General features: G+C 30.3%; 1 protein-coding gene across 7 annotated transcripts in view; it reads right to left on the bottom strand.

The window, feature by feature from the left end:
• The window catches only part of LOC126836543 (BTB/POZ domain-containing protein 9-like), a 44,944-nt gene that overhangs the window by 11,150 nt on the left and 8,336 nt on the right, over positions 1-25,458 (bottom strand). The window contains exons 1-10 of one of the 7 annotated variants that reach the window (XM_050570045.1): positions 21,891-22,013; positions 20,135-20,255; positions 19,521-19,604; positions 18,851-18,980; positions 18,596-18,680; positions 17,712-17,784; positions 17,098-17,181; positions 16,456-16,585; positions 16,049-16,279; positions 15,698-15,971 (exon numbers count right to left, since the gene is read on the bottom strand). In XM_050570045.1, coding sequence (XP_050426002.1) covers positions 15,698-15,971; positions 16,049-16,279; positions 16,456-16,585; positions 17,098-17,181; positions 17,712-17,784; positions 18,596-18,680; positions 18,851-18,980; positions 19,521-19,604; positions 20,135-20,255; positions 21,891-21,936 — 1,258 coding nt within the window. In that variant the 5' untranslated portion in view covers positions 21,937-22,013. Of the gene's footprint in view, positions 1-15,697; positions 15,972-16,048; positions 16,280-16,455; positions 16,586-17,097; positions 17,182-17,711; positions 17,785-18,595; positions 18,681-18,850; positions 18,981-19,520; positions 19,605-19,819; positions 19,948-20,134; positions 20,256-21,890; positions 22,014-25,458 lie in introns of those variants that run through there. The other 6 variants (XM_050570046.1, XM_050570052.1, XM_050570048.1 and 3 more) reach the window with 6 other exon arrangements.

Raw genomic sequence — 25,458 nt, 5'->3', positions numbered from 1 at the left:
TATCGAACAAATACAACTCTGAAACTTACCAAAAAAACTAGTGTAATATTATATTATTTAAAAGGTTTCCAAAAAGAAATAACAAAATTATTAATGAATATGTTTTTGATCTGGTACAAACAATAATTTGTATGGACAATTTTGCGTAGATAAAAAAAACGTTCCAATTTAAATGTTATTATTACTATTGAACAATCAAAAAAATACCTTAGTTAGCGATAAGTTCATTAATTATATATATAACCTGTCGCTTATACGTAGGTTGCTGTAATTAAATTATAAAGCAAGAAATTATTTATATATTAATAAAATATATAATTTACCTGGAGTTGACCATAGAATTATAAACGCTACAAAATAAATCAGCATAGTTTATAATACGTGTTAATACAATTTTAAATGTTGAATTCTTTAAAATACAGTATAAAGAAAACCTTTTCAATAGAAATGGAACACCAATTTTAACATGTAGTTTTATTACAATGGCGTACAATCTTTTTCTACACATAATGTGATGTGCTATAAACGATTCACTGTGTTTACTTAGGCAGTACGATGTTTTGCATAAACCACCTGTTATTATTGCATGTTGTTTATCATTAAACACATATTCGATGCGGAGCAGCGATGTTATTGGTTTTACAATAATGTAAGCTTTTTCTGTGTTTTTATACACTGATTTTTTTTTAATACTTGCCCAATTTCTTCGAGTTACAATTGTAAAAATCACAAACTTTATCTAGTTGATACTCGGTAAAAGTTAAAAAAATCCCTTTCTTTACCCTTTAAATTTGACAATAAAAGCCAGTATAGTGGGGCCAGGTTATAGTAGGGACAGAGCATAGTGGGGATGGGGAGGTTACGGGAATTATTACAACTGGATGTAATAAAATCACTTTCAAATAAATGCTTCCATGCGAATCAGTAGTTAGTATTTTCAAACCAGTAAAGTCCAAACCAAGAAAAGTGAGAAAGTATCAATGTGAGGTGTCCTGTTACAAATTATCATCGAAGCGTTTATTTGAAAGTGATATTATTCGAGCAAGCCAGTACAATGGTGTCGAGGCATTATGGGATCAGAGTATAGTGCGACGAAGAAGTCACAGGTCTACAACAATTATTTATATTTTGAATATTTATTTATAGAGTTTTTAAAGGTTAAAAGTTAGAATGGGAGGGGAAGTATACTAACAAGGCGTTATACCCCAATAAGCAAAGAAACGTTTTTCAAACATTTTTAAAATATTACAACATTGCAAAAATAACGTGTTGCAAAAAAAATACTTATAAAACGTTTTTTAAAAAATATTTTTAAATCAATCTGTTATAAATAACAGTAAAACATTGCTTTTAAAATATTGTTTAACCTATACTAAAATAATGTTTATTTTTAAATATTTTATTTTATCACATAAAAATAACATTTTTAAATAAATATTTTTTTATATTATATTTATAAAATATTATTTATTAAATATTTAAATAGTTAGAAAAAAATGTATTTTAAATGTTATTATATTATTTGTTACAATATAGTTTTTACCTATATAGGTAATATATATTACAAAAATTATTGTGTATAATATACAACATGTACAATACATAGTAGGTTACGTATAGGTATATATTTTATTTTATTTGGAATTTAGACATTATACATAGTGGTGAAAATAGCTCAAATTTTTTGGGGGACTGCATGTTGTTTCCCATAAAAAAACTTATAATTCTTGATTTATATAATATACCTATTGGACATATTATGTCACTATAGGAGCAACGCAATCCAGGAACGTACACGAAACTCTAAATTAGATCCTAGCGGAACTTACAGTAAAGATATATTTCTAAATTATAGATGGCCCACCGAGACAATTTTCAGTTCTGTACGTCGTCACGGGACAGGCGCTGGTAGTATTGTTTTCAATGAAAAATATACTTCTAGCGCCCAACCCGTACACATATGTGTGGGAACCCAATTACATTTCTTTGCCGGACAGCTGAGAAATTCCGAAATTAGGAAGTAATTGTTTAAAATATTTTCCATGAGATTTGTAGAAAATTTTGATAAACCAATATTGGCCTATCTAATATCTACATATTTGACCGAATGGTGTGGTGAGAGTGAAATGGGCGGGGGTTGAGATAAAGATGAAATGAGCACACAGGTAGGTAATAATAATATATTTCATCCAAAACCTACAAAGTGTGTTATCGATACCGGTCGCGGATAAGTAAACGACGGTGTTGCGCCTAGCGGTTGACGTTGTTGTACTCGTTACTGTGGACTGTTCCTCAATTCGAATGCTAAATACTAAATCTACCAAATTGACAAAGAAAAGTAAGTGTTTACCAATGTTAGTTAATTGTTGATATAATACATATTAATTATAAATATTAAATACCTAAAAGCGCTAAAATTTGTTGTATGATAAAATTATAATTTTTAATGATAAAAGAAAAGTTTCTGATTATTTAAGAGCTGTTTTAACTAGTTAAACAAAGAGTCATATATTGTTTTCCCCTTTTTGCACACAGTATAAAAATTAATTTTCCAAAAGCAACATATTTTGTACATATATTCATACTTCATTGGGTATCCAACAACTTACTTATTAGAATTAACTAAAATTAGATAAAGAAAAGTAAGTGTTTACCGATGATTATTGTTGTTGATATAAACACTAAGTCTAGTTAATTGCTTAGGCACAAGGAGAAGTACTGTTATCTGAATCTGAAAAATTAGATGAACTTAAATCAACATTACCTCATCTTTGTTAAGCTCACACTGACCATTAGGCATTAAAGAAAGGGTGAACCATTTTAAGTTTACTTTTGTTTTCTTCTTTCCTTTCTTGGTTTTCCTAGTAATATTTTTTTTAAAACTTTTATTTGTATGACATAGTTATGATATATTTTTTATGTTTCAATGTTTTTTTGTGTATATCTTATTGATGGGGTTTGGTTGTAGTTTTAAATTTGTCTATGTTCAAAGTTCTGTATGAATTAAAATTATATTATTATTAATTAAAAATATAATAAATTATAACAATAGAAACTATAAAGTATAGACTATTTGTATTGTAGGATATGAATAGAAAACGGGGCCTCATTTTAACTAGTAGTCAGAGAGATCCAAAAGAAGACGTGTTAATGTTAATTCAAGTTCATCTAATTATTCAGATTCAGATACCAATACTTCGTCCTCGCCTAAGCCATTAGCTGGAACATCTTCATCTTTTAATTGTTCTAATAATTATAGCGTTAGTCTTAATAATTGTTGTGTTGATAAACAACACAATGCAGATCTGTTCAAATTGTCTGATGTCAGTGAAGTGTATGGTAAAGCAACAAAATAAAACGAACGAAGGACCAGTCGAAATTTTTCGACACGAGAAAAAGACTGAAGCCGAAATGGCGTCGTTACGCCTTATCAATTTTGGGTAGGCAACCTAACGCACACTATAACTGTTCGCTGTTCAGATGGCCGATGGGAAAGTTGGATAATAACGACACGGGACCGACGCGGGTTTCAAAGAAAGGAAGCAGTTTATATTCACAACGGATTGCAGGAAATAGAAATTATATAAGGGGCTTCTTATGGCCGGTTCCGTTTAGTGCAATGGCCAAAAGATAAATCTTAAAACTAAACATTCAGTCCACAACTTAAAACTAACTTAAATACTATTGACGGAGGTGAATTCAATATAATGATTGACGGTTATACAAACAGTCAACTCCGCATTTAGCCAATCGAAATCAACGGCCACAGTTTACGGACAACCGAGGGTGTAGCGTGGCAGCTGGGCTCTGGACGACCTCGGCGGCCTCGTGATAATGATGGAGGACTTACGCACTCAGCAAACTCCGTGGACGGCCAATTCCAGCAAACAGACAGTTGTTGAACGGTCGGGGGTGTGAATCGTCGCAGCTGGGCTCCAGATGACCTCGGCGGCCACGTGACAAGTGTGATACTTTCAGAGGACTTACGCAAACAGCAAACTCCACAGACAGCCAATTACAGCAAACAGACAGTTTACAGGAAGTAATCCAGGGAAATCAGTGGTATTGACTCGGACAGAATATCAATAAACACGAGGTTGTTGAGATGAACGATTTTATTATTTACAGATCTATATACATTAAAAACGATCTTGTGAATAACATATCCACAACGTTATTTTAATAATAACAGAATATTAAATCAATAATTGTTTAATACTAGTTTTTTAATTAGAATTAATTTCTAATAAGAAACACAATATATACGAACGAGAAAAAAAAAGATTGTGGTATAAGAAAAATACCACCGACGATAATGACGACGAAACGGTAATTACAATGAGCAACAACAACAGGTTAGATTATTTTTATATACAGAGGACGGTCACAACAACAAAAACAGGAGGGAGTGGAACGCCAACGAACAACAACATTAACGCATACGCGTACAACGCGTAAACAGTGAAGTAGAAAGTTATTTTTATGATACTTCTTCAAGCAATAATACATTTATTGAAAGTGATTGGTTTTTGGATACTGATGTATCAACGTCTTTAAACATTCAAGAAAATGCTCAAAGTGCGCCTTCTTTAGAGATTAACGAATTTCTGCGCTCATGGGCAATTAAACACAATATAACAAACAATGCGGTGTCTGATTTATTAGTTGGCTTAAAGAATAATGTTGACAGCTTAAAGAATGAGTTACCATCTGATGCTAGAACATTATTAAAAGTAAATTTCCCTCTTTTAAAAAAGACTGTCGATCCTGGCAGCTATATTCATTTTGGGTTAGAACAAAATTTGAAGTTATTGATGAAAAATTGTTCATTTATTAATATTCATGAATTACATATATTTGTAAATATTGGTGGTTTACCATTGTTTAAAAGTTCTTCAGGCCAAGTCATTCCTATTTTAATTTCAATTACAAATGTACCTCACCTCAGAAAAATGATTATACCAATAGGATTGAAAAACCAAATGACATGAATGAATTTTTGGAACCATTTATCACAGAGGTAGATAAATTGTCATCACAAGGTATTACAGTTGATAATGGTGCATTTATTCTTGTAAAAGTTTTGGGTTTTATATGTGATGCTCCAGCCAAAAAAGATTTACTTGGCATTAAGGGACATGGAGGATATTTTTCTTGCACTAGATGCACTGTTCGTGGTTCGACAGTTGCACACAAAAGGGTTTTTACAGATTTAGATTGTTCACCTAGGACACACGAAGATTTTGTAAACTAGGTAGATTCTAATTATCGCTTGCGTAACACCACATTGATCAGGGTTCCAGACATTAATTTTATTAACTCTCTGGTATTGGATCTTATGCACTTGGTGTATTTGGGAGTCATGAGAACTATGTTAATTACCTGGTACCAAGGGGACATTCCATATATATTATCAATGCAGTTAATAAAAAAAATTACTGACTTTATGGAGTCAAAAAGTTTACCAGAAGAATTTGTACGCAAACCCCGGGCTCTAAAGTATCTCATTCGCTTTAAGGCGACAGAATTTCGCTCATTTTTACTATATGTTGGACCGGTGGCTTTAAAAGGAGTTTTAAATGATGATAAATACAATCATTTTATGACCCTTAATGTGGCAATATCTATTTTACTTAATCCAAAAACTCGTGGTGATCCAGATCTTCGATGTTATGCAAGATCATTATTAAGACATTTTGTACAATCATTTAAGAGTTTATATAATGAAAGTTTCATAACACACAATTTCCACGGATTGATACATTTGGTGGATGATGCTGATTATTTTTCTTCAAAAATTAATGAATTTACTATGGATACAATTTCTGCTTTTCCATTTGAAAATTATTTACAAAAAATAAAGTCTATGGTTAGAGGAAGAAATAAGCCATTAGAACAAATTGGACATAGAATGGCCGAAGCTTTTTCTTTTGGATCATCATTTTCATCTCCCATAACTAATCATCAATCTTTTCCTATACTATCTCGCATGAATTACAATGGTCCATTACCTTCTAAATGCATGGGTCCACAGTACAAACAATTAAAGTTCCCTGATTGTAATATTTCCCTTGCATCACCTAATAACTGTTGTGGTTTAGAATGTGGTAACATAGTCCTAGTTGAAAATATTTGCTATTCACAGGTTTTAACTGTGCTGTCATCGTGGGCAGACAATTTGTATTTAAAAGGAACTTTTTCAAAATTCCTTGTGATAGTTCATTAATAGGTGTTTATGAGATTGAGAAACTATCAGAAATTAAAATTTGGCCTATTTCATTAATTTCTAAAAAATATATAATTTTTAAGTATAAAGAATCATATATTGTTTTCCCCCTTTTGCACACAGTATAAAAATTAATTTTCCAAAAGCAACTTATTTTGTACATATATTTTTGATATAATACACATATTCATACTTGATTGGGTATCCAACAACTTACTTATTCAATACATTATTCTATTCATTATACATTATACATTATTCATTCAATACTTATTCATACACAGACGCCCTTCAATGTTGATAAACTGCGAAATACATCATCTACATTAAAGGTGGCATTATTAGGCAAGTCAAAAGTAGGGGTATCTAGTTTTTTAATATCAGGATCCATGTGTTTAGTAGAATATACAGAAGAAAAGTAGCTGGAAAAGAGATTGGCAGTTTCCTGTTCATTACCAGATGTATATTCGTTATAAGACATTACCTTGGGCATATGGCTACAACAGTGGTTTTTCCTAACGAATTTCCAAAAATCATATGGCTTAGTCCTAAGAGATTTCTCCGTACGCTCAATATAGTTACGATAACTTTTTTTTGTCTCATATTTAAGTTTAGCTCGGAGAAAAGAGAATTCACGATAGTCAATAACACTTAATGAGGACTTGAACTTCATATGAGACCTTTTTTTTAAGAACAATATGTTTTTTAAATTTTTTGTAAACCAAGGAGGGTAAGTAGATTCCTTAAAATAAGAGCGGGGTATGAAATTAAGAATAGATTTATGAAATGCATCAAATAAAGCGCTAACTGCTGAATCAAGATCATACTGAGATAAAGTTGAACTCCAATCAAACGAAGATATGAAGGAACGAATATTCTCATAGTTACCTTTGCGGAAATTATAATAATGATGGTCCCGATTACCGCGTGGTAAAGAGAAACTAAAAGGGAGTGTAAGACTTAACGCTGGGTGATATTTATCAATAGGTACCAGTGGCTCAAGTGACTCTACGACGGTTAAACTTTTATCCTTACTGAATACTAGGTCGAGAATACAGTTATGAGAATTATATATATTATTTTTTTGAAAAAACCCGTTGGTAGTAAATGATTCGGGAATGCAAGGGGCTCGAGCAGGAGAGGTATAGGAATATACAATGCCATTATTATCATTACTCCAGATTACTTCAGGAATATTATAATCACCGCAAATTATAATAATGTCATTAGGATATTTTGTAATAAGGTATTCAATCGAAGAAATGTGCGATTCATAAATTAATGGAGAAGAGTGAGGGGGGATATATACACCACCAACAATGAAACAGAGTGAATCAATAGTAAAACGAACAAAAATATGTTCAACATTTAGCTGAGTGACAAAAATGGGGGACGAAGTAAAATCTTTACAAATGCCAATTAGGACTCCTCCTCCACGACTACAATTACTATTAGAGATACATCTGTCATACCTAAAAATATTATAATTAACAAGACCAAGCTCGTGATCACAAATGTTATCTTGTAACCAGGTTTCAAATAAAACAATAAAAATATAATTGACAGATGATGCGTTACATTTAAAATTAGTTAATTTAGTATTAAGGCCACGACAGTTTTGGTAAAAACCGGTTAGCGGAGCGAAATTGGTAGAATCAGCTAAGGATGTTTGCTTGAATGGTGACGACGAACTCCTCCGTTTTTTGGATTGGCGACTCCTACTATAGGTAATCCATTTTCAAAAACAATTCGTAAGTCGGTTTCACCGCCTTTGGTTCTCTGCTCGAGTTCGGCATGACATGAACGAAGTAGTTTTCGTTGTAAAAGTGTTTTGTCACTAGTCATACGGAAATTTTCCATGAATACAGTACCAGAGCGTTTAGCTGCATTGAAAGTGGATAATAAGTGAGCTGCCACCTCTTTGGAATCGAATATAACTTTTAGTGGACGGGAAGAAGAAGTACTTGACTTTCCAAATAATAAACTTTCATCTGGAGATGAGGAATACCATAACCTATTGGTATAACAAATATAAAGAAGATATAATAAAATATAATAAAAATAAATTAGTAATAAAACTAATTTTATTTTTGGCTATCTGCTTTTTTGTTTGCTGCCGAGGGCAAATCAATATCAAAATTGACTAACAGCCTTCTTAAAACGATATTTTCAAATGAGTTTGCAACAGGGTATAGTTGGAAGGGGCAGAAAGATAAGAAAAAATTAAAACATTTTAAAATTTTCCAAGTCATTTTATGTAATATACTGTTTTAAAGTTACTAAAAACATTACTTTTAGCCAATTAATTAAGTATACTGTCATCATTTTGTAGGCTGTGTTGGTAAAAAATGTCCAACAAATAATTTTAAAACGGACGCAGTATCATCTATTATGACATGGTTTGCTCAAGCTCCCACGCGAATTGTCAGGTATGTGTTATTATTTATTAATTTAGATGATAAGCTTCTACAATATGGTGATACAAACGATGTATTCAGCAAATCCCATTTATATTGACTATGTTGTATGGTTTGGAGTGTTGGGCGATAGACAGAAAGATGGAACAGCAAATTGATATAGCGTTGATGAGAATACTTAAGTGAATGATTGTAGTGATTTAGAATAAGAAAATATTACATAAAATATAGCATAGCCGTGGTTTCATTATTGGACAAAACGAGAGAACATAGACTGAAATGGTTTGGGCATGTCATGTATGGCGTATGTAACGATGATGTGAAAGATTGTGTCAAGTGGAAATTTAAGACAGGTGACCAACCCTAAATAGCTGAGGATAAATGGAAAAAAGAATAAGAAAGGTCCTAATTATTACGACCATTAGAATGTGTAACAAGTATTTATAATTTATTTGGAAACATTTTTTTTTAATAGAGAAGATGAACAAAAGAAAAAACACAATATATCATCTTAATCGGTCATCATCTTTTATAGTCATAATACTTGTGTTAAAGTAAATATTTTTTTTTATCAGATTTTTTTAAATTTATAACACTCAAAACTAATAATTTATAAAAAATGTTTTTGTTAAAATCACATTTAGAAATTTAAAAAGTAAAAATGATAATCAATATGTTATGTTAATTATTTATTTTTATCTATATATCATGTCTGTAACAGTAATCAAACACATTCATTTTATCAATTGTATTTTAGGTTTTTATTTTAAGATGACAAACTGATTGAGCTTGTATTTTAATTTTTATGAAACAGATTAATTATTTAATATGAAAGCAACTGTAATGTGTTCACTATTAAAACTTTGAATATTATATTTGTTTGTAATTGATTTAAAATGTTAAGCATTTTTCCTTTATTTGAGTTTTACATTAATGAATAATTATTTAAACTAATAGTGTATAACTTTTTTTTTTACCTAACCATTTTATATTTTTTTATTTCTGATGTTACATAATGTTATGTTATATTATACAGCTTATTGTGTTAATTTTTTTGTTTGAAAATTTACTGATGTTACATGTAATGCTACATTTTTTATTATGTTAATTTTTCTATAGTATTTGAACATATAAAAATAACAATTTTTATAACGTTAAATTTTTTTTATTATGTTACTTGTCATAAATAAATATATTTATGACAAATTTAAATACAAACTTTTTTGCTATATTTTTGTTTCTTGGTTAGTTCTGCTTTCTACTACAGTCCTTGTTCGCTCTCATATGACATATGTCATCATTTTATTGACATTCTTTTATAAGAAAAATATAATTTATAAATAAATATAATGTTTTTAAAACGTCTAATTATCATTACATGAATATAAATAAAATGTTTCTAAAACGTTTAATTACCATTATTTATAAAGCAATAAAATGTTTTTAAAACGTCAAAATATAATTTTCAAAAAACGTTTCATAAATGTATTAAAAACGTTATATACATGTTTTTTTGTAACGAAAAAGCGGACAATAAGGGATTTTAAAAACGTTTCAAAAATAAATTATTAACATTTTTTATACGTTAATTTAATCATTGCAAAAACATTTCTTTGCTGATTGGGACGGTAGCTTAAGATTTTCATCGTGTTAGATTGAATCATTAGCGTAAAAAAATAAAATCCCTTTTAATAAAAACAGTGCAGTGGAGTCGGAGCATAGTGGACATTTAGCAAAACCAATACACTTTTTTATTAAGACTTACATTTATTTTTTATTATGCTTCAAACGAGTAGCGTAAAATTGCAACAAAATTAATAATAATCTACTAGTATTAATAACAGTGTGCGTCTTTAATGTCCATATGACGTTGAAGCATTATGAAAACATGTCGATGTAAAAACCCAAACGCAATTGACGGGAGCAGTTGTTTAAGACGAGACGTTTGGCATGGCTATGAGTTGCCCAAGTAAGGCGGCGGTCTAGGTGTAGGCCCAGGTATCTGACATTTTGAGCGGTTGGAAGGGGTGTGTTATTGAGGTAGATATGTGGGCAGTCTGTCCGTTTTAGAGTAAATGTGCAGTGGATGGATTTAGTCTCGTTGATCCCCATTCTTTATACCAATTTGATAACAGGTTGAGGTGGTTTCGGATAAAGTTTGAGGCCGTTTCAGGGTCGGCATGGAGGGCTAGGAGAGCTTTATCGTCAGCAAAGTCGCCGGTAGTGGTGTATGGTGTAGTCGGTTGATCCGAGGTGAAAAGATTAAATAACAAAGGTGCTGCGACAGCTCCTTGTGGAACACCAGCACGAATTAGAGATATTTCAGAAAAGGAAGAACCTGATCGTACAGTAAAGTGTCTATTTTCCAAGTAAGATTTAAATAATAGGTAGAAATATGGGGGAAGAAAAGACTTTAGTTTGAAGAGGAGACCATCGTGCCACACTTTGTTAAAGGCTTGTGTCATATCCAAAAATGCACCCGTGCATACTAGCTTTTTCTCTAGTGTGTAGGGAATTTTGCCAACTAAGCGGTGTACTTGGAGAATAGTTGAGTAGTTGTGACGAAAACCAAATTGTGTGTTTGGGAGGTTGGATTCGATGGTAGAGAGGGTACGTTTTAAAATAAGTTTTTCAAAAATCTTGGAAAATAAGGGAAGAAAACTGATGGGCCTATATAATTCAGGGGAGTCCGGGGGTTTCCCTGGCTTAAGGACCATGATGATCACTGAAAATTTCCATAGAATCGGGAAGTAGGAGAGCCTAATCATAGAGTTATACAAGTAAGTCAGGAGGAGTAGAGTTTTTTTTGGCAGTTGTGTTGCCACTTCTGCTGTAATTAGATCATAGCCTGGGGTTTTTCTTTTAGGAGATTTTCGTATTGCATGTTCGACTTCACTTGGCCGTATATGTTTAGGTGGTAGATTCATGGGTAAAGAGCAGGATAGAAAATGATTTACCTTTTCAATTTGGGTCGGGCAAAAGATATTATAGTGTGGTTGGAAGGTAGAAGTTAAGTGATGGGAATATAAGTTGGCTTTTTCTAGATCACTGATGGCCCAAGTACCGTCAGTTTTTTTCAGAGGAGGTACAAGTGGTTGGGATCGAAGGATTTTCCTTGTAGTTTGCCAGAGTGGATTATCACCTGCTGATAAGGAAATGAGGTGTCTGGTGAAGTTATTAGATCTGACTGTTGCTAGAACCCTTTTAAGTTTGTTTGTTAGGTTATTAAATTTTCGTTTGTCAGAAGGATATTTGGTTCTTTGCCAGGTGGCACGGGCTCTGCGTTTTTCGGAGATAAGGACTCTAATATGTAAAGGAAGATTTCCAGCGTGATTTGTAGGAGGGGTAGGGGTGGAGCATGACCAAGCTGTTTCTTGTATAGATTTAGTTAGGCGGTTTACAGCTTCATCTATCTCATCGGAGGATTTTAAGCTAAGTTTAAGATTGGTTTGGTTTTCAAGGGTTAATCTGAATTTGTCCCAGTCCATTTTGCCTTGGATGAGGCTGGGTTGTTTTGGTTTATTTAAGGGAGTAGTGTCAATCGTTAGAAGAACGGATAAGTGGTCAGAGCATAGATCGTTTAGATTAGTTGTTAAAGTATGTTGACTATTTGGTATTTTGGACACAAAAAAATCGAGAATATCTGGTCTTTTCCTGGGTGAGGTAGGCCAGTAAGTAAGTGAGGGAGGAGTATGAATTTTGTAGTTTTGAGTTTGAGTAAAGAGATTGAGTGTGTTTCCACGAGGGTTATTCATACGACAGCCCCAATGTGTGTTTTTTGCATTGATGTCGCCTCCTATTATGAATTTTTGTCCAAGTGTGAGGAAAAAGTTACTAAATTGATTAAGAGTGATGACATGGCGTGGGGGACAATATACTGCATAGATGTGTATGGGGATGTTGTTTAGAGTTAAGGAATTACCAGAAGCTTGTATATGATCTGTTTGATATTGTGGGAGGGGATAGAACAGTAGTGAGGACAGTTCTAATAACAGCTCTTAAAGATTTGTCGGATTGTAACTGATAAGTGTGGAATTAAGCGTCAATATCTTTTAGGAAATGTATTATCTTCCTGTAATTATCCGGGGTATCTGTTTGGATTTTGAGTTGATTCGTTGTTGATTTGCAAGAAAAGGTGTCTGGGCCGATGATTGTCATAAAACTTTTTCGCAGGCCTATGACGTCAAGGACGCCTTTGATGAAGATGAGTGGAGGTAAAACGGTTTTCGGTGCATTATTGTTGATATCCGGTTGCTCCTGATTAGAATCATTAAATACGTTATCGTCAACGTTGGGTTCTTCAATAGAAAGAGCAGAATATCGGTTTGGAGTTACGAATAACTTTGATTTCTTTATGTTGATGATAGTTGGTGATTGCGGTAGGGAGGAGGAGGACGATAATGGACGTTTATTGTCATTAGATGAGATATTACCTTTTTTTTCGTTGTTAACTATCTGGTTTCGAATAATTTTTATTGGCGATACGGGGCCATAGGAGGTGGTTTGAGTAAAAGACATGTCGCTGTATGTTATCTAAAGTCCAAAGGTCACCGCACGCAGCGGAGCGTCGGTGCCTCACGTTTGTAGTAAGTGTATAGTAATTGCGTAATAATTATGTATAATAAAATTAGAAATATTACTTTGTGTAAACTTATGAAAATTAAGCCTCAATGAAACTTGTTAAAGTGTGGAGCACAATACTCTTCGACTGGTGTGAAATGCAGAATTTTCGGTTTGGAGTAGAGCGAAAGAAATGAACATAACTCGAGAGCGAAGTGAGATGCGTGCGCACTGTCGGACTGTTCGTGCGGAACTTCAACAAGTATATATAAACGAGAAAAATTGTATTTTTTATAATATCTTTAATTCATAGTAAGCGTGCTACAACCACAAATATGCTTATAATTGGAATTTGGTTTTAACGACTGGATTTGAAGTCGAAGCTTCTGTCATTGTAACATCTGTTTCGTTGTTCTTCTGAAAATTAAAATTCTGTCTCCATTTCCGTCATAATGATTGTAAAAAAAAAATATATATAGTATTTCTTACCCCACGATCGTCTACAATTACTTGAGCGGGAGCTTCAAAATATACAATACGGAAATCCTACAACATAAAATAGTTATTAAAAGTTAAAAGACACTCTTAGCTTATTTCACTCACATTGCCTGCTGAGTTATAAACGCCAGTAATACGAATGTAGAGTATCGGTCTAGGTGTAAATTTCAACACCTGCCAAGATTGTTTCAGCTCTTTAGTTTCGTTTGCAATCCATTTCCAATCCTGGTTATTGATAGAATCCTCAACAGTGTACTTGTAGAATTGGTCATTATCGCCCCAAAGCAGAAACCTGTCAATTATGGCAATAATAATATTGTCTAAATTAAATAATGAATAATTCATGATTAACAGATAATTAGGCCAAAATAAACTTTTGTTTTCTTGTAAATAACCGAATGATAAAAAATTCATATTTAAATAATAAATAAATATAAACATTAGAGTACAACATAAAAAAAACTACAAATTAAACACATTTTCGTTAATGATATCCATTTACATTATCATTGTGAATTAGTTTAATAAACTGCATATCAATTTTCAATTAGAAAAAAAAACATTTTTATATTTATAATTCAATTCAGCAAAAATGCTATACAAATGGAGGGTATAAGTGTTACAACATCCTGAGAACTAAATTTGGATCAAGGATCTTATCAAAAAGATAAATCTTTTACTTAAGAGTGTTTAAGAATGATAAATAGTATTTTGTACAATTTGGAGACTTAAGCTCTAATAAGGAAGTAAGAAAAAAGACTTAAAAGAAATTATTTATAGACCGTGTATGAGTTAAAATTGTATAAGAACGATTGAAAATGATAAAAAAAGAAATTCGAAAAGAAGACTTATTGCTCTAAAAATACAAGATATTTATACAATTACCTCATTGAACTAAGTATATATGGTTGTGCAAGATGAATCACTATACAACCAGATTGCAAATTATGATATGTATACATGTTTAAACGATCAATCTTATTATCATAACGATCATAGTAATCATAATCTAATTTGTTTAACATCCACTGTCTCATTAAATCATTTTCTCCTTTGATTACAAAAGCATACCTATAACTTGAAGCGACATTATACCCGTACTTAGGAACTAAGGAATCAATTAGACAAATACATAAATATATATGTTAAACTTTTTTAATTAAAAACTGAGTTACTTTATTGATTTTCTTACCGACTAATCCATTTTTTATTTCCACCTCGTGCATTTCTTTTGTATTGTACTTGACATCCAAAAATTTAAAAGTTTCATTAGCAGTTCCTACAACGCGTATATACCGAACTATGCGTGGTTCAATCCACAAATTTTGAGCTGATCGACAATTATAATTTGAATGATCTATAGCACGGAACCAAACCTTCTGATCCATTGAAACATCAATGTAATAAGAGTAATACCTAAAGTATTACATAGTTCGATTAACTTGTAGTGATTCGTAAAAAAGAATAGGAGATTAAATATTAGGACCAGAGTTATGTAAAAAAATGTCGAATAATAAATATAAGTTATAAGCAATTAATTTTTAATAAACAATAAAAATAGACAATAATTTTTCAACCACTGATAATTTTTTTTGCTTAACTTATAATAAAAATAAATTCTCAACACATAAAATGTTTATAAATAAATAAAATTAATCATAAATCATAGTCACGAATGTTTCAAACAATTTTTCAAACCATATTTTTTCATAATAATGGTCATTCAATTAGAGTTATTTATAAGTTGAAAACTTACCTTGATTCATCCATCGAACGTCCACCCGATAACGATATTGCAATATAGTTTATAAATGATGGATCACGCAAGGTTATCGTAGTACTACCGTTAGTGCCATTGATAACCGGAGTATTCGAAGGCCTAGGAAAAAGAGGGTCACGTGGCCGATGAATAAGATCTTTATTGGGTTCTAAAAAAAGAAATAATTAAAACCAACATAATTTGCGAAACACAAATTGATGTGTACAACAAGCATACTTAGCTGGCCTCGATATTGAAGCTTATCTGGTGACGAGGTGTTCCTGAATATTGTGTCATGTAAACTTTTATTAGATTTAACCAGCGGTGATTGCCTAACCTCAGCCAGTTCTTTAGTACTCATTAAAGGATATCTGACGGCAGATAAAACTTTCATTTCAGTATTATGATCAAGGATGTTTTGTTGTATTTTAATCCAGCGACAAACTGCGTGGAATATATCTAATTCATTACAATAAAATGAGTCACGAATGATAATATCTTGAAGAACTTCCTAAAAATAAAAATTCCTTTTAAACTATTCTCCTAACACGAGCAATATAATGTTTTTATTAATAACAAAGTCATTACTGATGTCAAAGATAGAAAGTCATCAGATTGCAATACTTCTGAGGCGTGGTTATCGATAAAGTGAAGTGATTCGACTTCAAGGTCATTGTATTTATAAGTTCGAGTCATAGCTAAGAACGACCATGTATTTTCTACGTCAATAGTACTTTTTAAATACTCGTGCAGTGGAAGTTTTAAATTTAAAATGCCATAATAAACCGAAATCCTAAGTAATTTGAAAACTTCTTCACCCTAAAAAAAAGAATAAAAAAAGTGATTAATCTTTCTTCATTAAAATGTTTTTAATTTAACAAATATGTAACTTAACAGATCTTACACATACTATTATCCAAACTATCACACAACCGTAATAAAAATTATATTTATGCTGTTTATAAATGTTTATAGCTACGTCGATTATTTATTACCTCTAGATCACCTAAATTTATTCGACCAGTATAAATATATTTAAGAAGTATTTCAAATGATGTTACTGGTGCATCACTAAGATTGACCTCAGATTTATGGGATTCTTTATCATCTTCATAAAAAACCCTCCTGGAAATAATACACAATAATATTACAAATAACTTATTATATGTTATACATTCTGTTAAATCTAATTAAACGGACTAAAAAGAAATCATATATTTAAAACTTACTAAAAATTCTCGTTAAGAATTGGTAAAACAGATAAATTTGAAATGACAATATTATTTAGAAGTATTAATAATATATATACAAGCATTTTACTATAAAGTAAAACGATTAAAATAGAACCCTTTTCAGGGGAAAGCGAGATAATTGCACCGATTGATAATTATATAATGTTTGGGACGATAAAAACATTTATTTTGAATATTTTTTATATTAAGTCACAACGAACCAGGAAGTCCAATTCATTGTCATGAAAATTCCACGAGGAGAGCCGATAATCAAGTTTTACGTGAAATGCCCCATATACAGGTAAACAAATATTTTATTTATGCCTAACTTTCTGACTTGATGTTTAATAACTTCAGCTACAAATAAAACAAGTAGTTATGATATAATAAAAGTTAAATACCTACCTAAAATATTCGCTGTGTGAGGCTAGTATAATACGATGGGCGGGCAATCGTTCTTTACCCACAACTAAAACAACATCTGAACATCTGAAATATGCAATCAAATTATTGAACAATACACATGCTAATATAAAATGTAACCATAAATTATGTTTAATGTAACAAATTATTATTACAATTGATGTGTATGTTTTAACTTTCTCTTAGTCTCTAGTTTAAAATAGAAAATAAGAGAATTGAATAATTTTGGGTAGGAAGATTATAAGAAATAGAAAGGGGGAAGAAGGTTAACCTATCTATATTGACAAATTAGTAAAAAAAAATATAAATAGTAGCTATTTTATTAGCATTTTAAGTTCACAATGATACAGGCATATCATATTTTTGCATTCCGTGTACAACCTAATTTAAATCAAATTACAATTATTTCACCAAAAGTGGCCAAACGAGACACACAATTATGGCTTACTTTACAATATTATTTAAAGTAAAACACTTTATATTGCTAACAGAGTAGAAAACATTTCGGGCTATGGAATTAAAAAACTGTATACAAGATTAGCTTGATAACTTGTGAAAATAATAAAGTAAATAGGTACAAATTCATTACCACATACCTGTCGCTTAGATAGAGGTCTCTTATGAATTCAACCAAGAGTCCAGTATGGTCGATATGCTCGTTACTGTGATCTGAGGAAGGCGTAGGTGGAACAGATCAAAACAGAAAACATTTTAGATTAATTTGTATGATTTTTTAGTTTAGGTTGCATCCACCCGCCAGAATTCTTATTTTTCAACTTTTTGTTTATTTTTTTTAATTTAAATAATTTAGTTATTATAGTTTTTTCGACGGTAATAGAATGGTTTTATAATTGTTAAAACTGTTAACGGCCCTAGCGTTTTGTACAAAATAATGCAATTAAAATTAATCCTTTATCAAAGGGTTATTAAAATCTTTTTTTTATATATATACTTGAATTGGGAGGGATTGTTGATTTAATTTTTGAAACACATTAGGTAACAACAATTAAAAATAAGTATTAAAATATATTCAGTTGTTAATCTAGTAAATTTATAGCTCTACAAACTTTTAAAACTTAAATTGTGACGTACATAATATTTAAAAAAATGACTATTTGATTATTCTAAAAATTTTAAATTCTTTATGATTTAATAAAATAATATTGAAACAAATAGTTTTTATCATCAAATTTTCTATCCCTATAGAAATATGCTTAAGGATAAGTCACACAGAATAATACACATAGTTGTTCCACCTAAAATTTTGGTGAATAGTAAAGGGACAGACAAAATTTCTAGTTGAAAAAACTAAGTAAATAGTTGAACCAATTAAATTTTTGGTTTAAGGAACTATATTAAGTTCGTCCAACTAAACGTTTAGTATGGCCAACTATTTATTTAGTTTTTCTAAACTAGAAATAAATTGTGTCCCTATAATAACCTTATTTTTAGGTACACCAACTTAGTATTTTTTTCGTACTTTTTAAATACTTGTGCAGTGAAAGTTTCAAGTTTGAAATGCCAAAATAATCCGACATTTTGAGTAATTCGAAAACTTCTCCTTTCTAAAAAAAAATAATAAAAAAGTGATTAATCATTCTTCCTTAAAATATTCTCAACAAATATATAATTAAACAGATTTAACACATACTACCATCCAAACAATCACACAAATTTAATACAGAATATATTTATGCCGTTTAAATACGGTTAAGCTACGTCGATTATTCTTTACCTTTAGATCACCTAAATTTATTCGACCAGTATATATATATTTATGAAGTATTTCAAATGATGTTACTGGTGCATCACTAAGATTGACCACAGATTTATGTGATTCTTTATAATCTTCAAAAAAAATCCTCCTGAAAATGTTACACAATTTTATTACAAATAACATAATATTATATGTTAATCATTCTGTAAAGCACAGACTGTTAAAGTCTAATCAAACGGACTTCAAAAAAGAGATCATATAACTAAAACTTACTTAAAAGTCTCGTTAAGATATGGTAAAACAGATAAATTTGAAATGACAATACAATTAAAGAGTATAATTAATATATACAGAAGCATTTTATTATGAAGTAAAACGATAAAAATAGAACCCTTTTCAGAGATAATTGTACTGATTGATAATTATACTATTTTTGGGACGATGAAAACATTTATTAAGAGTATTTTTTTAAAGTTTTATAAAAGTCCTTAAACAATTTATGTTTTGTACCGAAATATTTAAGACGGCAGCAACGTTTAAAATAAGTTAAAGTATTTAAAAAAAATAGGGATCTTATTTTAGGTCACAACGAACCAGGTAGTCCTGATGAACAGGTTTTACGTGAAATACCTCATATACAGCTAAAAAAAAACAAGTAGTTATGATATAATAAAAGTTAAATACCCACCTAAAATATTCGGTTTGTGAGGCTAGTATAATACGATGGGCGGGCAATCGTTCTTTACCCACAACCAAAACAACATCTGAACATCTGAAATATGCATTTAAATTATTTAACAATACACATAGGACTACTAATATAAAATGTAACAATAAATTATACATAATGTAACAAATTATTCTTACAATTAATGTTTATGTTTTAACCTTATCTTAGTCCCTAGTTTAAAATGGAAAATAAGAGCATTGAATAATTTTGGGTAGGAAGATTATATAAAATAGAAAGCGGGAAGAAGGTAAACCTACCTATATTGACAAATTAGTAAAAAAAATATAAATAGTAGCTTCTTTATTAGCATTTTAAGTTCACAATGATACAGTCATATCATATTTTGGCTTTCCGTGTACAACCTACTTTAAATCAAATTAGAATTATTACACCAAAATTGGCAAAACGGGACACACAATTACTTTTACAATAGTATTTCAAGTATAACACTTTATATTGCTAACAGAGTAGAAAACATTTTGGGCTATGGAATTAAAAAAAATGTATACAAGTTTAGCTTGATAAATTGTGAAAATAATAAAGTAAATAGGTACAAATTCAATACCACATACCTGTTGCTTAGATGGAGCTTGCTTATGAATTCAACCAAGACTTCAGTGTGGTCGATAAGCTCGTATCTGCGATCTGAGGGAGACGAAGGTGGCGACCCATAACCAGATTTACCAGAATGACCTAGAATAGATAAAAACAGTGGACTTTTTAGATTAATTTGTATGATTTATTAATTTAGGTTGCATCCACTCTCCAGAGTTCTTATTTTTCAACTTTTTGTTTATTTTTGTATTTTAAATAATTTAATTATTATAGTTTAGCGTTTAGTATAAAATAATTAAATTGTACAAAATAATATTACCTTAAAAATAATTAGAATTTGGAAATTTTTAAATTAACCTATTATTAAAAACTTATTTTTTTTTTTATTTAAATAGTTTAGGATTGTTAGATTGATTTTTGAAACACTTTAGGTGACAAAAATTAAAAGTGGGTATTAAAATATATTTAATTGTTTATCTAGTAAATTCATAGCTCAACTAATTTTTAAAACTTAAACTGTGACGTACATAATAATAATAAAAAAAAAGTCCACCTGTCTAATCTGAGAAATTTTTAATTCTTTATGATTTAATAAAATATTAATGGAACAAATAGTTTTTATCCTCCAATTTTATATCCCTAAGGAAATATGCTTAAAGATAAGTCACACAGAATAATACACATAGTTGTTTCACCTGAAATTTTGGTGAATAGTAAAGGGACAGACTAAATTTCTAGTTGAAAAACTAAGTAAATAGTTGAGCCAATAAAATTTTTAGTTTAAGCAATTATATTAAGATCGTCCAACTAAATGTTTAGTAAGGCCAACTATCTATTTAGTTTTTCTAAATTGAAATAAATTGTGTCCCTATAATAGCCTTAATTTTAGTTACTCCAACTTTGTATTTTTTTCGTACTCCCATTATAAGTACCTAAGTATTTAGTATTACACTCTTCAAAGTATGTGTGTTCAAATATAAGATAAATAACATTTTATCGAAGTTTTAATTTCTAAGTTTCTCAATTACACAGATACAAATTCAACAAAATCAGCCTATTTTGTATATTTTGTATGAAACATGTACTTTGTAAACATGTGCTTTAACATGTACTTGAAGTACAAGTTTAAGGCTAAAAAAATAAATAAACAAGTCTAAAGATATGGGGAGCCGATTTGAGTATGTATTTTTATTTTAATATTGCGGCCTTTTTTTAATACCTCATAGGATATAGTATTATAAAAGTATCATTTATTTCACATATGGTGAACAGTTTTTTGTATAGCTATATAAATATGTGATTGTTGTATATTGTTAAAAAATAAATACAGATTTGCATATGACGTCATTCTTCTTGAACATACCTATGATTTGATTTAACAAATAGTTTTTTTTTGTTATAAATCGTACACTATAGATTAGTATTATATTGTTAAAGCTTAACGAAAATAGCCCATAAAGTTTTATCGATAAAATTCTGAAACTTACCAAAAAAACTAGTGTAAAATAATATTATTTAAAAGGTATCAAAAAGAAATAACAAAATTATTAATGAATATGTTTTTGATCTGGTACAAACAATAATTTGTATGGACAATTTTGCGTAGATAAAAAAAAACGTTCCAATTTAAATGTTATTATTACTATTGAACAATCAAAAAAATACCTTAGTTAGCGATAAGTTTAATAATTATATATATAACCTGTCGCTTATACGTAGGTTGCTGTAATTAAATTATAAAGCAATAAATTATTTATAAAATATAATATTTACCTGGAGTTGAGCATAGAATTATAATTACTAAAAAATAATTCATCATAGTGTTTAATACAATATTAAATGTTGAACGTTTTAAAAAACAGTATTAATAAAACCTCGTCAATAGAGATGGAACACCAATTTTAATATGTAGTTTTATTATAATAGCATACAATCTTTTTCTACACATAATGGGACGTTCTATAAACGATTCACTGTGTTTACTTATGTTGTACGATGTTTTGCATAAACCTGTTATTATTGTATGTTGTTTATCATTAAACACAGCTTCGATGCGCAGCAGCGATGCTATTGGTTTTACAATAATTTTAGCTTTTTTTGTGTCTGTATACACTAAATTTTTTTAATACTGGTTCGATTCCTTCGAATAGTAATTTTATAAATCACAAATGTTATCTAGTTGGTACTAGGGAGGAGGTGGGGGTAAAAGTTGAAAAAATCCCTTTTTTTACCCTTAAAATTTGAAAATTAAAGCCAGTACAATGGGTGTTAATTTATCAGTTAATTAAAACACATTTAATTTGTAATCAAGAACATGATTTAATTATTAAGCAATCATGACAACGTGACTGATATTGAACACATATGTACGATAAAAATCTAGGGAATGAATTGTATCACAATACTGATAATAAGTTTAATGATAGGACACCGGTGCTACTACAACATCTTCCTTTTTTTAACATAATCTATTAATCTATTAATTATCATAATTAGTAAACAAATGAAAATTGTTATTAAAGAACATAGTTCATTACATAATATTACCACAGTAAACAATTACTTAATAACACAAAATTTTCTTATTCTTATATAAATTTTTTTTTTTTTTAATAATAATTAATACTTATATCTAGAAGGTGCACTTACTACTCTTCTTCCTTTCTCTTACTTATAATATTTCTATTCAGCAGATCAGCGATATACATGAATTTCCCTGGTAGATATTCAAGACTTAATGTATACAAGGCTAATTTTAATTTTAATCTTTTGATTCTATTATTGTGAATTTGATTTAACTGTTTCTTAATAATTGACACCAATGGTAAATGATCATTATAGATAACCGTATCCTTTTTCCCATAAATGTAGTTATGAAACTTTTTACACGATTCAGTAACAGCTAAAAATTCCTTTTCGATTTGAGCCCAAGAATTCTCGGTATCAGTTAAAGAACGAAAAAAATATGATAATGGTTTTTTATGTTGCATAAGACAACAACCTATTGCCAATCTTGTAACGCATCACACTGGATCTCTAAAGGAAACTTGAGGTCATGTGTATTTAGTACTGTGACTTCAGCAATAAGCTTCTTAATATTATTAAAAGAGTCATCACGAACCCCATTCCAATCCCAAACCACATCTTTCTTTAACAGCTCTCTCAGGGAACTTTAAATTTCAGCTAAAATAGGAATAACCTCTCTTACATAATTTATGATTCCCAATATCATCTGCAATTCTTTTTTATTATTTGGTTTTTTTCAATTGAATTATTGACTCTATTCGATCTTTGTCTGGATTAATCCCTTCCTGATTGAAAAGAAAACCAATATATTTTACCTCCTTGACACTAAATTTAATGTTTAATAATCTTGCCCGCTCAATAACTTTATCTAGTATTATGTCATGCTCATCCTTAGTTTGAGCACAAACAAGCAAATCATCAAAGTACAACACAACCCCTTTGATATCACCAAAATACCTATGCATTAGTTTTTGAAAAATTTCAGGAGCTGATGACACTCCAAATGCTAATCTTTTAAATTTATGCATACCAAATGGTGTACTAAAACAAAACAACTTACTAGATGCATCATCTAAGATAATATGATAAAAACCACCTTTAACATCTAAGACGCTGAAAATTGTTTTATTTGTTAGCTCTATTTTAATCTCCTCTAACAATGGTATTTGATATACCTCTCTTACAATATATTTATTTAGCTCAGAGGGGTCTAGACATATGCGCAAAGTTTTGTCTTGTTTCTCAACTACTACTAGATTTTTTACCCACTCACAAGGTTCATTTACTTCTGTTATGATATTCTGGCCAACTTATTCATTTAATGTTTCTCTCAATTTATCTTTTATAGCATAAGGTACTCTTCTCGTAGGGCATACTTTAGGTATAGCTTCTTTACTCAATTTAATGGCTACCAGGTCTGGAAACGAACCCATACCGGTAAAAACATCAATATTTTTATTTATGAATCTTTCCTTTTCCTTATCCACCAAAAATTCTAATTTACTAACGTTTCCAATGTATTTTAACTTTCTACTGTCAGCCAACCCTAACAACGGTTTAGTTGGTGTGTCAACTACTACAAACTCAGTCTTTACTTTAATTTAATTGTTAGCCAAATTTACAATTACTTTACCAACAAGCTTAATAATAAAACCTCCAAATGCCTCAATTTTTAAATTACACACAATTGGTTCTAACTTCAATTTCTTACACAATAATGATGGCATGACATTAATCTCTGCACCTGTATCTATTTTAATACTAATTTCACTATTATTTATTTCAACCTTTTCAAACCAACTAGTACCATTTACTTCTAATAAACTCAACACAGCAAATTTATTTATTTCAACTTCACTTTTATCGATATTATATACTTGATTATTTTTCTTATTGCTAATACTCCTAACATTACAACATTTAGAGAAATTATACAATTTATTACATTTAAGATAATATTTACCAAAAGCATAACATTAATTAACATTAATTAAGCATATCATTAATTTTGTGGGTCATCCCACACTTCTAACAATTTTGAATTACCTTGACTTGCCCTTGCTTTGATTTGTCTCCATCAGTAAAGTGACTCCCAGTTCCTTGATTGATAGATGCTGCTTTAAAACGATTGTTCATTTTGTGATGTTGTCCAGATCCCCGATGACTTTTTTGATCTCCACCAGACATAATGTATACTTCTTTTGAATCACTTTGAAGCAAATGTCTGTTCATCTCCGCCTGCTCCATTGCTTGACATTGCTTTACAACTTTGTCCAGTTCTAAGTTTTCCCTCAGTAGCCGTGCATGTAGTTCCTTGTTACATAACCCAATAACTACTTGAGTATGCAGTAGCTTGCTCTCCAATGCATCAAACGAACATGTAGCCACTAGTGCCTTAAGATCAGTGTAAAACTGATCAAAAGTTTCACTTTCCAATTGCTTTCTAGAAAACAAACGAAAATGTTCCACGACCTCATTCTTCTTGGGAATACAGCATTCCTCGAAAGCTTTTAATACATTTTCAGCCGTTTTTGGTTTTAATTTAAAAGTATTGTACAACCTGAGTACTTCTGGACCAACTAAATTCAACACTCTAGCGATTTTGGTTTTTTCATCTTTCGCCTCAGTCTCCGTTGCCGTGAAGTAAATATCAACTTCCTGCTTAAAACGTCTGAAGTTTTCTTCTAGGTTACCTTCCAACCTGAGGTGATCAGGCTTAATAAACTCGTTCGCCATTTTTATCTTTAATTATCCGACCGATCCTAGTACATAAATTAATTATTCGACTGCGCCATGTTGTATATTTGTGTACTTG

Source organism: Adelges cooleyi, unplaced genomic scaffold (assembly GCF_023614345.1).
Source record: "Adelges cooleyi isolate 19-005CV unplaced genomic scaffold, UGA_ACOO_1.1 ACOO_flye_CR_arks_rails_tigmint_CR_PRNA_247, whole genome shotgun sequence".
Taxonomy (NCBI): domain Eukaryota; kingdom Metazoa; phylum Arthropoda; class Insecta; order Hemiptera; family Adelgidae; genus Adelges; species Adelges cooleyi.
This window is presented reverse-complemented; position numbering and strand designations above follow the sequence as displayed.